The following is a 12,707-nucleotide window of genomic DNA, read 5'->3' on the forward strand; positions in this document are numbered from 1 at the left end:
ACAGGTAACAAAGTAAATTATGACAGAATTTTTATTTTTGGGTGAACTATCCCTTTAAAACTGTGGTAATATAAATGGTAATCAATCTGCAAAAACAAAATAAAAATTAATAATAATGGTTGATTTACCCAAGATACAGAATACTACAGTTTCAATGAAACATGACCAAAACTATATTATCATGTCCGAAAACTGGTATTACCAAAAATTATATTATGTTGAATAATTTGTTTTTGTTGAATCAACTCGGATTTACAAGCAATTTTAACTTACTATTATTTATCTTGAATAGAGATGAGTTGTTATAACTACAGGTGAGTTGTTATAACTTATAAAATTAAGTTGACTTTTCTCAACTATATTTTATAAGTTGTGACAACTCATCTCTGTTGACATGACGTGTAAATCTGAGTTGATTTAACAAAAGAATTTAAGGCAGCAAAGTATTTTTTACAGTGTGTTTTATTTATACATGCCAATGCCATTTAATGACACATTTAAGGATGCATTGTTTGAGACTGAACATTACAGTCTCTATCTATTTATGAATAACCACAGACATGTATGGCAGTTTGTTTTAATTTGTTGAGAAAGTGTAAACATTTCACACTAGGAGCCCTAGGATTATACACACAGCAGTCCTACACACAAGTTTCTTTAGTGCTGGATTTTTATATGTTAAAGGAATAATTAATCAGAAAATGAAGATGTTGCTGCATGTCCTGGCTGATGTTTTTTAATAAGGAGAGAACGGACATAAGCCGTGTACCTATATGACAGGTGTTGTAAATAACCTTTACCATCTTTTTTAAACTTGAAATATATCCAACTTAAGCTTCATTTTGGGTGAATTATGCCTTTATATATACAGCAATAACAATTTACAGCCACAAATGTCACATATTACACAATATAATAATAATAATAATAATAATAATGCATTTTATTTATAATGCGCTTTTCATATACCCAAAGCGCTAATTTTATGAAAAATGTATCACAGTATTAAATGCAGCTTCAGACTCTGTGTAAGCTTACTTGTGTCTTACAAGATATTAAATATTTAAACATCCATCAGATACGATTGCATCGGAAATCTCTAAGTGTTTTATTTCTGCAACTGCTTTGACATGCAGAATTACAATTATATGCAATTATATAATTAATATTTTAATTTCACCAAATGCAAGAGGATGTGGCATTGCATTCTACTACTGAGATTTATAAACCTGTGATGCTGCTACCATGTAAAATGTTTGATACTTATTAAACAAATAATTTAATCTAGGTTTAATTTTAAAAAATATATATGTAAACATATTGTGATTAAACACAATATCAAACAACAGGAATAACTTCATATTCTGAATGATTTACCAGACATAATACACACCTTGTAAACACTAAAAATATACATTCAGTTTAAAAAAGAAATGTCTGTGCATTGTGCAGAACAAATCTTTAAGTGAAGTATACAATCACTCATCTGCTTTTACATATAAAACCTTTAGGTCTATATACTGTAAACATAAAGCTAATCTTTGATATGCTCAGTAAACCACTATTTAAGCCTCTTTAGTTCACCTTAGGGTTACTTGTAGACGCATTGGTAACAATCTCCGTAACTGACTCTGTAATCCCAAAACCTGGCTGTATGAGAGGGCACGGTCTGGTGACTGATATGTAAGCCTATAGCAGAGGCTTGCATGACCCATGTGCGGGTGTCTGAAGCGGTCCACTAACATCACATCCTTAACGGCGCCCAAAGTAGCCTCTCGTATAACTGCGTGAAAATCAAGCTCCTCGTAGCTATCTGGATCCATCCAGAAACTGATGTCATGTATGTAGCTTGGTGGGTACAGGGAAAACGGACAGAAAGCTCCAAGCGGATTGAGCTCAAATTGCCGGAGAAAGCGAGTGTCTGCGCTCCACAGCAAGCGCCAGTCAGAGATGCCGAAGATCAGAGTAGCCAAATGATCTAAGTTTATTGTGACAACAATTAACTGTGAACCTTCAAGGTCTGAACCTAAGGAGGGAAGTGATGTGATCCGTCCAAATTTTGGAAGCATCTTTGAATTCATCCAAATTTGCTGGCCTGTTTGCATTTCCTCAAAGGAGACGCCGTACGTTGTAAGCAGCGACTCCAAAGAATCCTGGAAGCACTTGAGAGGGTGGGATTCTGAGGGGAACATTCCCACCAATAGGAGCTGGTGGAAAGCAGGAGAACGGCTCGAGGAGATAGGTACTCTTTGAAAAACCAGACCACTGACAGCATGAAGCGTTCCAGGGCTGAAGTCTTCATTCTGGGTGATCTCTTGGACATGAAACAGCAGAGATGGTCGTAGTGCATAGCTGCCAGTGAAACTCTGTTGATCATCCATAGGCTCACCGTTTACTTGTTCAAGGTCATTCTGGTCAAATAAATAGGTGTGTGTAGGTTTAATCCAGTAAACTTCTGAGTGGGACAGATTGGGGTCATATCCCTGAAGCGTTTCTGGTAGACAGGTTACCAGTTCTGGGAATTCCTTGTTTATGGTGCATACGGGCCAAACTGATTTTAACTCTCTGAGCAACAACTCTTGGACAGTTTTTACAGGATGATGTGAATGCGGACCAAGGAAATCCCTAGCAGAGAGGAAAAGGTTGACAAAATACATTAATATACATACAAAATTTACTATAAATTATGGACAAAAGGATATGCAAAATAACATACTTAAGACTAAAAATATTCAAAGAGGAATGTGAAGTTCGTATTTTTGTTTTAAAAAATTGCAGATGATTATTTGAGATGTAAAAATGTTTAAACTGTCTATTTTTAGAGGTAGGTATACTTTTCAAGTTAGGTACATTTCTGGTTATGTTTAACTCTTGTTTAGGGTTTGGGTTGTCACATCCGTTTCAATTTTTGGGTACATCATGCAAAACTTTACTGGATTCAGAATGTTGACACCAATGTTGATAAACTGCATATAACTTAAAGACAAACAATGCCAATAATAATAATAAAGCATCTGGGAATTTTTTTTTTTTTATTGTATTCTTTGAAAACAGCCATCCTCAAAGTTGATTTTTTTTTTAAAAGAATGTAATATCATCAAGACACTTTAGAGATGTTTTTAAAGGAACAGTATGTAAGAAATGTATATCAGTTGATCATAAAATGGCCCTGATATGTCACTAGACATTAAGAAATCATTTTCATTTCAAATACTGATATCACTGACAACCGTGGTCCGGCCAGGATATTGTCATTTAAAAAGTGGAGTTGCAGCCCTCAACTGATGTTTATGTTGTCATTTTGTGTATTGGCCACCAGTTGTGTGATTGCAGTACCAGTTTTGGCCACAATCCTACATACTGTTCCTTTAAGTAAGGGATAATGTAGAGGCAGCCGGTAGTTATTGGGAAATAAGCCCCGACAGTGTGATCAGGACCCGACGCGAAGCGGAGGGTCTTGTATCACACTGAAGGGGCTTATTTCCCAATAACTACCGGCTGCCTCTACATTATCCCGCTTATTACACGGCTACTTGCCACATAAGAAAAAAAAACTGGACATGAATATGAATTTGAAACATTTTATTGGCATATTTGTTTTAAATTAACATTTTTATCCTTCCGCGAAACTTTGCACAGATGCATAAAATGATCGTAATACCTTATTAAGATCCTCTGCTTCATACTTGTCTCCATTTTTTCTCTTTTAGCCAGTCTTTGAGAAGTTTTAATGCCCATTCTGTATTTTTTTGTGTGTTGGCTTCGTAGCTGTCATGCTCTATTTTGTCAAGTTCAGTCTCAGTAAGCTCTCTGTGTCTTGTCGTGGTTGTCCAGTGTTTGTCACAAGATGGCGCCAAACAGTAATCTTTATTGATCTTTATTGGCGCGGAGCGATTTTACTCGTACAAGTAGTCCGGCTATGCGTTATTATTTTGGAGCGGTTATTATTCGAAAAGAACGAACCTGCAAATGTCTCAACTGACCAATCAGAATCAAGCATTCCAGAGAGCCGTGTAATAAATGATTTTAACATCAAGCAACAATTCAAAATCACCTGTTTAAATACTCAGACAACTCAGCTGAAATCTCAAAACTAACTGTCTCCTTCCCAATTGTTTTCTCCATCTTCAGTTTCTCTGGCACGGTGTATGGGAGACTCCGAGTAAACATGTGCGTCAAACCTCCCTCTACATGAAAACCTTTGTCTTGACTCCTTAACAAGGATATAAATGAATACCATTAACATTAACTTCTAATAAATAACATTTTAACATCATTAATGTGACCCTGCAAGTAAAAAAACCCAGCTAAAGTGATTTTTTGGTGATTTATGGTTTATCTTACATAATGTAAGGGACATTTTTGTGAAAAAATAACCTTGGTATCAACAGTGGCTGCTGGTGACTTCTCTTTCAAGGGGCACAAATTCAAAATATGTGTTTGACGTGTCGTGGGTTGCTCGGCATTCCAAAAAAAGTTTTCGTTGTGTCATGTGAACCACGTGCATCATGCGTCTTGTCAAAATACAAGCCTGCTGCACACACGTCGAAATGGTTTATGATAGAAGAGTCGCTCACGTTCACGAAATACTTGCAAAAGATACTAGCAGTAGTAAACTCTGATAACACATGAGATTAAGCGGGTATCTGACATACACGAGCATCACTTTTCTCATAAACCCATAAAGGCACTTATTTTGACAAGACGCATGATGCACATGGCGCAACGAGCACATATTTTGAAATGACCAACCACACACATGATGGGTTAAATACATGTTGTGACGTGTCGAAAAAATCATCACCGGCCGCCACTGCATATCAAAGTTTGAAATCAATTACGGACATGAAACTTTTACAGGGTTCCCACACCTTAGTTAACTTCAAATTCAAGGACTTTCAGGTCCAATACACTCAAATTCAAGGACTAAATGTTGGGACACATTCCAAGTGAGAGCAAGGTTATATCGTGTTACCTTTTTAAGATACATTGTTCCCTTTTGAGGGAACTCGCCCTACGTCACTGCGGTGACACTTTGGGGACACCTCCAGGGGTCTGAATGTTTATATCAAATTCAACCAATGGTGAGGCTTAACCACAAAGATAGGGTAACGCCAGAGCCAGGAAGTATATCGCCATCTAAATATTGCCAAAGACGAAGTTACAGGGACGCCGGAAGTATGGCAAGGGAGATGCAGCGTCTCTTTCCCTTCTCAGGGAACAACAGCTACATACGTAACCTGAAACGTTTTCATGTGTCAAACACAACTATGCAAAAAAGCATTTTGGTATGAATCAACATTCACATACAGAAGATATAAGAATTAAAAGCGAACAGTTTAGCACGTGTGCTTAAAAAGTCTAGAATTTTTATGATATTATCCTACACTACACAGAGAATAATATGGATTTTTTTTCCAGAAAACTTCTTGCATAAAATAGATTCAAGCACTTTCAATGACTTGTATCTATGTATGTATATTTTCAAAAACTTCCCAGGGCCTTGATTTTTTTCCCCCCAGATTCACAAACATTCAAGGATTTTAAGGACCTGTGGGAACTCTGCTTTTGGCTGGAATTTCACAGGCAGGGTCACAAATGGTGTAGGCGAGCATTGCATGAAGTTGTTTACCTGTAACCTGTACATCTGTAACCTTGATACATTTGAGAGTCAAAAGGATGAATTTCACTTAGAATTAGTCCAGCTTCTGCTGCCATGGCAACCACCTGCCAGCTATTGTGCCATTCTCTTATTGGTCTGTCACATGGAGTGCCACCTTGCCCATTGCACAAGGTGACATGCACTTCCCCATTGTCCTTCAAGACTGCAACAGCACTAGAAAAAACACGAACCATCCATGCATTATAAATAAACGATGTACCGAACATCACAAGATCACTAAACACAAAAAAAGTAGTATAATTTTTACAAAACACTGGAAGTGAAGCTTATGTAACATGCACAATTGCACATTAAGACCTTGATGCCACAGGAGTATCACACTTACCTCTGAAAAAATTTCGCTAACAGAATGCGATTCTTCTTCACACCACTTTTACGCCCACAGTGAGGGAAATTAAATATTACGCAGTCATAAAGATGATGCTTGATGTCTTCATACTCCTTCAGGCGTGTGCAGTCCACCTCAAACAGAACTATTGATCCTAAGAATAAGCACAGAGTTCATCTTTAAAAAAAAGGCATCTTGAGAATTATCATACAGAATTCAAGGAGGCTTTTAACACCCATTGCCCGTTTCATAGCAACCGACTCATGGATTTGGCCGCAGACATGCAAATTCAGAGCTATGATACTTGAAGTGTGGAAATAATGGGTATCCTTGAAAATGCTTATATTAGAGACAAAACCGAACATCTGTGGGTAGGTTAAAGACGAACTGGGAACATCTTTCAAATGCATAAAGCAGGAAAACAAAGACAAAAGCAATGTAATTTATTCATGCACTTATCCAAAGCGAATAACACTGCATTCAAGGTATGAATGGGCTAATTTCAATACATGTTCCCATGATATTTGCGCTGTTTACGCAATGCTCTCTATCCTTTCAGTACATGTTCCAATAATCTTTGCGCTGTTAACGTAATGCTTTATCAATTGAGCAACAGGAATCCGCGTAAGAACATACGACAATCCTACAGCAATATCAGACTGTATAACAAACAATGACTGACCTTTCTCTCGAAGTCTCTGTATGTTCAATGCGGCACCCTCCTGTCTGTTCGTATCCGCCTCGCTTTGAAAGCAAGTCGCGGTCACAACGACACCATCGCCCGCGTTCTCGCTCAAGGCTGCGGAGAACGAGAAGTTGCCTTCCCCTACAAGTAGAAAGTCGCGTGTCTTGAACATTTCTAGTAACGTTGGACGACACAGCGAACAGTTACATTAAAACATAACTTTTCAACATATTTCAAGTAAGCATTACGACGCTTAACTAAATCGACTAGCGAGACCGATCTAACCAGGATAGACACTGTGTGTGAATGTCACCATGACGCCTAATGACATCTGTCGCTAGAGGTTGAAATCTAATTAAAACATTAAAGCCAAAGGTTACAAAAGAGCAAGGGTGACCTCGTATTGTTTCTTCACGGTGTTTGATCCGTTTACGTAAGAAAGTGCGGTTGAGAAAGAGGGGGTCGGTCATTTGCTACCGTGCAGCGCCGAAGTTTTGTTCCTAGGGGAACGCGTGGCGCTAGTGATGGGCGATTTCGAAGCACGCTTCATGAGGCTTCGAAACATTTACGAATCTTTTGTTTCGAATCATTGGTTCGGAGCTTGTTTCAAACTGGCCAAAGTCACGTGATTTTAGCAAACGAGGCTTCATTACGTCATAACTGTTTCGAAAATCCGACGATTCACCACTAGGGGGAGTTGATCACAAATGACCAGTGTCTAATATGGTTAGGTGAACTTGGTTCAGTTTTATAGTAAAAGTTTATAAAACATTCGATCCTTCTGACTAATAACACTACCATTTTGTCTACTTTTTGTTTATAGACAGATTTAATGTGCATAAAATGTGCATAATTAAAAAGGGAGTTCGTTTTAATTATTTGTTTGCCATATAAATAAAACTAAAAACACAGAATACACTTTTAATTATGTCTTAATAAAATTAAATAATTTATTTTCTTAAAAACATATTTTTAGAACAGTCTTGCTATTAGTTTGTAAAAAGCGTAAAATGTTTGGACAGATTTTGCTGCTTTTACACTATTTTGACCAGCAGGTGTCACCAGCGCTTCGAAAAACTGAATCAATTCACGAAGCAATTGGTTCAATTGATTCAAAGGTTCGAAAAGCTTCGTTTCTCCCATCACTACGTGCCGCATGCAACAGCACGCACGGAACGACGCCCCCTGAATATTAAAAACTAGCATAAAATTCAATACTGCATTCACTGCGTAAATTATAAAACGTTGGAATTGAATTGGGATAATAAAAACAATCCGGAGAACAACAATAGTGCTAGGCTAGCATAATATTAGCAATAGCATATTCTCCTAACATCATACGATAATTTGCTTAATAAGTAGTAGTATTATTAGTATTTAAAAACTATATCCATGCTAGACCCACGTTAGCTTGTTGGACTTCATACGGCGCCGCAAGAACTGACAGGCGAATGACGTCAAAGTACCGCGAGAGCGAGTAGAAATTAGACTACTTCATATGATTTCTCGAATCACTGTCGCGGTACTTTGACGTCATCTAGCTCTTCGTCAGTCAGTTCTTGCGGCACCAAATGAAGGCTGTTTCTCAATATGCGTTCTTCAGCGATCTTGCGTCCTTGTGTCCTCGCTCTACGTCATCATTAACAGTCGAAGTTCAATTCCGCAAGTACAGAGGACGCGTGAAAATACCCGGATGAGTTCTTGATATCGAGGATGCATAGAGTGCATCTGGGGAGGTCACGTGACCAGCAGGAAGATCGCACAAATCTCAGTTCTCACAAGTGTGTTCTGTGTTCTCGCGACCTTCTGAGTTCGTTCTTCCGAGATCGCCTGGCAAGACCAGTCTCCACGAGAACGCAAGTCCGTTCTTTGCGTTCTAGGAATAGGTTGGTTTCACGTGACGTCACATTGCTGCGGCGCGAAATTCAGATGGAGGGCAGGAAGTAATGTAGCTGGATCTGCTATCTGTAAAAATGCCAATGTTTTGTGTAGTTTACGGCTGCTCCAATCGTTCTAACCGAGAAAAAGGAAAGGGGTTTTACAGAGTTCCAAAGATTGTCGTTCACAAAGGTGAGAGATGTAAAAAGCTCACAGAACAACGACGGAAAAAATGGATTTTAAACCTAAGTCTGCGGCCGGGAGGAGCAGAGTCTGCTAATGCCCGTGTCTGCAGCGACCACTTCGTCGGAGGTATGTTAGCTAACTTCTTTGTTTTTTTTTTGTGGCTGTGTTTATATAACATAAGGTTGTCGTTAAATGCTCGTTACTTTACGTAGTAATGACTTAAGTTACCGGTAAGTTAGTCTAATATGGACTTTTCAGGCTGCCCTAGTGCTTTGGGTGACGTTGAGTCAGTAGACTGGGCTCCGACGGTCAACCTCGGTTACCAAAAAACTAAGCCCAGATCAGAGGCATCTCCTCAACGAGAGCAGAGGATGAAGCTCAAGGAAGACAAACAAAGACGGTCGGAATGTGCAGAGGCTATGTTGGATCTCCAACAGACAGCTGAGAGCTCCGAACCGCAGGAGCCAGCTGAGAACAACTCACAATCCGAGGGCATCATTGGGAATGAGACGTTAAATGAACAAGGTAAATGATTGTACCAAGATGTGCATTATTATTAAATGTTACAAATGTGATTGTCAGAAAATCACCGTGTTTAATTGAACCAGAGAACTTGAATATTTTTAAAAATGTATTTCACCAATTCAACTTAATGGGTTAAACTTGTATATTATATAGAGTCATTACATGCAAAGTGACATTTCAAGTCTTGATATATTTGTGATGATTATGACTTACAGCTTATAAAAACCCTAAATTCAACATTTGAATATTGTGAAAAGGTTTCACCTCTTAAGTTGAATTACTGAAATGAACTTTTGCACAATATTAAAGGGGACAGAGAATGAAAAACCATTTTTACCTTGTCTTTGTTGAATAATGGTAGTCTACCCGCATTCACAAACATACAAAAAGTGCTAAACATGCTAAACGTCTCATAGTAATTCCTCTTTTAGAAATGTCAGCCAGAAAAACGGCCCAATCTGAAAAACTGATGCTTATGACATCACAGGCATCTCCCTGCCCCTCCACTTTAAAATAATTGGCTAAATTTTTTGAGTGGCAGCAAAGTCAGCCAATCAGTAATGAGATTGCAAGTTAAGCCAGTAGAGGGAGCCAAATAGGTGCAAAACCACTTGTTTAAAATCCCCCACCCTAATCGCCCTGTCCCAAATGGCACACTCCGGACTTGTGGTCCTCCTCAGAGTCCACACTTTGATGACATCACGTAGTCCAGACTTTAGGGACCCTTGATGCGAGTCCACGTGGGTGCACCGGAGTCGTATTTTGGGACAGACTCGAGCATCACACCGGAAATAGGTAGAGAAGTTGCGCGTCAGTGTGAACTCCTCCCTTCCGTCGTCTGATTGGTCTGATTGCCCTTTCGCAAGGACTTCTGGGTTGGCAAAGTGCGCGAAGCCTGCTGCAGTGCGGGCTTCGCTGAAGACCGCATCAAGGGGGCAAAGGAGGCGCTGATGAGCACACTTCAAAGCGTAAAAATGACAGATAGGACACTCTACGGACTCGTAGACAAGCGAGAATGCGCAATTTAAGGCCACGAGACCGAAAGTCCACATGAAGTGCGCCATTTGGGACAGGGCCATTAGAGCTATCTGAGAGAGGTTTTTAGGAAGCTTCTAAGGCATTACAGACCCAAACAAAAAAAAATTGTCTACATGTCACATCACAGAACAAGGATAAATACTCCGTTCAATCATTCTATGTCACCTTTAAAATTTTTGGAGTCTCACCTGTAACTACTTATGCTCCCCACTGTATATTGCAGGCTATGTAGATGCCAGATGTCAGACTGAGCTAACAATGGATGATATTGAGAAGATGGAGGATATTCTGAGACAGAACACAACAGACCTGGGAGATCTTCGGACCAAAGCACTGGACGCACAGTTCACCCAGGAGTCTTTTGAAAAAAATGAAGAAAAGACAAAGTTCTACACAGGGCTCCCCAACTTCTTGGTTTTATTTTCGATTTTTGAGCTGTGCGAACCCTATATCACATGTGGTCCTATGTCTGTGCTGTCTAAATTTGAACAGTTCATTTTAGTTCTGATAAAGCTGAGACTAAATCTCCCGCTGGAAGATTTGGCTTTCAGATTTAAGATCTCTCTGGCCACTGCTTCTAGAGTTTGGCATAAAGTAATCGACATACTTCATGATAGGTTAGAATTTCAACTTGAGTGGCCAGAACGACATGTACTTCAAGCTACAATGCCAATGGCATTCAGACAGGCATTTGGATGTAAAGTTGCAGTGATAATTGATTGTTTTGAAGTTTTTATTGAGAAGCCCTCTAATTTACTAGCCCAAGCTCAAACGTGGTCGAACTACAAGCATCACCATACTGTAAAATTTCTGATTGGCGTTGCCCCCCAAGGCTATGTCACTTACATATCTTGTGCCTGGGGAGGGAGAGTCAGCGATGAACAGATCACAATAGAGAGTGGAGTCCTAAAAAACCTGTTACCTGGAGATATTGTTTTAGCAGACCGTGGGTTCAATATTGGCGATAGTGTGGGATTTTACTGTGCTTCACTACAGATACCTGCATTTACCAAGGGGAGAAAACAGCTGTCAGCGTTTGAGGTGGCAGAAACTAGAAAAATAGCGAATTTGGGTATTCATGTTGAGAGAGTCATCGGTTTAGTCAGAAGAAAATACCAGATTCTGCAAAGCAGGGCTATGCCCATAGAGCACATGGCAACAAAACCAGGTGAGGCGCTAGCAATGATTGACAAGATTGTGGTTATTTGCTGTGTTTTATCTAATCTTTGCGAGTCTGTTGTCCCATTAGAGTAAGGAGAAGAGAGGAGGGAGGGACATCAGTCTGTTTAAGGGATAGTTCACCCAAAAATGAAAATTGTCCTCATTTACTCATGTTGTTACAAACCCGCATACATTTCTTTGTTCTGATGAACACAAAGGAAGATATTTTGAGAAATGTTTGTAACCAAACCATTCGTGGACCCCACTCACTTCCATAGTAGGAAAAAAGAATACCATGGAAATGGGGTCCATGAATGGTTTGGTTACACAATTCTCAAAATACCTTCCTTTGTGTTCATCGGAACAAAGAAATGTGGGATTTGTATTTTTGGATGAACTATCCCTTTAATGTTTTCAAATGAAATAATTGAATCCAATAATCAATTGTGCTGGTGATATGTACTATATGTAATGAAACTGATTCCAATTTATTTTTGAACACCATGTTCTTGTAGTTATAACAATTGTTGTTCTTGTAAATCTAATCTTGTAAATAAACCACCATGTATTATTCTGTATTCTCCATTGCATTTATTCATAACTATTCAACATGTCATCTTGTCTCATACAACAGTATTGATAACGGCAATATATCACACAGCCCACTTTCACAGCCCAGTGCCTAGACCAAGTTTCATTATATTACACATGTAAGTTTGTAACTTGCTGTACCAGTATTTCCGGAAGTAAGCGTTTCTAAAAAAACTCAACTTTAGGAACCACATCATCCCACAAATCAAAATCAGGCAAAATCCTTTCAACAAAAATATCAATAGAGGTCCACACAACAAAGTCACAGTACTCAGCATCTACAATGTGATGCAGATATTTGTTATATTTTGCCTATAATGCAGATATTGGTAACATCTTAAATGCTCTAGCACAGATCCGGAGTGCCTGTTCTTGTTCCACATCAAGCTTCTTAAGATGTGATTCTGCTGCTGACATATATGCTAGGCATCCATAATCAAGAGTTGCTCACATCAGAGCTTGATAAATGTTTATAAGTGATCCCCTGCTTGCTCCTCAATATTGTCCAGATAAACACCTCAAGACATTAATAATCCTTTTACATTTACTCTTGACTTTATCTATGTGCTGACCCCAAGTGCATTCCGGTTAGTACTTTTGTCCGACTTTAATCTGGCGCTGCAGGCACGTGA

The 12,707-nt window shown here is 39.0% G+C and overlaps 2 protein-coding genes across 3 annotated transcripts; one reads left to right on the plus strand and one right to left on the minus strand.

The window, feature by feature from the left end:
- Positions 1–463: 463 nt before the first annotated feature.
- fdxacb1 (ferredoxin-fold anticodon binding domain containing 1) lies at positions 464–7,398 on the minus strand. 2 transcript variants are annotated; one of them, XM_065284147.2, is made up of 6 exons: positions 7,094–7,398; positions 6,694–6,837; positions 6,009–6,165; positions 5,633–5,836; positions 4,055–4,213; positions 464–2,625 (listed from the first exon to the last, which is right to left on the minus strand). In XM_065284147.2, the coding sequence occupies exons 1-6, from the start codon at positions 7,164–7,166 to the stop codon at positions 1,581–1,583; spliced, it is 1,782 nt and encodes a 593-aa protein (XP_065140219.1). In that variant the 5' UTR covers positions 7,167–7,398; the 3' UTR covers positions 464–1,580. The 2 variants fall into 2 exon arrangements, with proteins under 2 accessions (XP_065140219.1, XP_065140220.1); XM_065284148.2 differs by having other exon boundaries at positions 6,694–7,398.
- A 414-nt stretch (positions 7,399–7,812) lies between these two features.
- Positions 7,813–12,062, plus strand: LOC135774528 (uncharacterized). Its single transcript, XM_065284653.2, has 3 exons — positions 7,813–8,886; positions 9,019–9,285; positions 10,547–12,062. The coding sequence occupies exons 1-3, from the start codon at positions 8,670–8,672 to the stop codon at positions 11,575–11,577; spliced, it is 1,515 nt and encodes a 504-aa protein (XP_065140725.1). The 5' UTR covers positions 7,813–8,669; the 3' UTR covers positions 11,578–12,062.
- Positions 12,063–12,707: the final 645 nt, after the last annotated feature.

The sequence above is a fragment of the Paramisgurnus dabryanus genome, chromosome 5 (assembly GCF_030506205.2).
Source record: "Paramisgurnus dabryanus chromosome 5, PD_genome_1.1, whole genome shotgun sequence".
Taxonomy (NCBI): Eukaryota; Metazoa; Chordata; class Actinopteri; order Cypriniformes; family Cobitidae; genus Paramisgurnus; species Paramisgurnus dabryanus.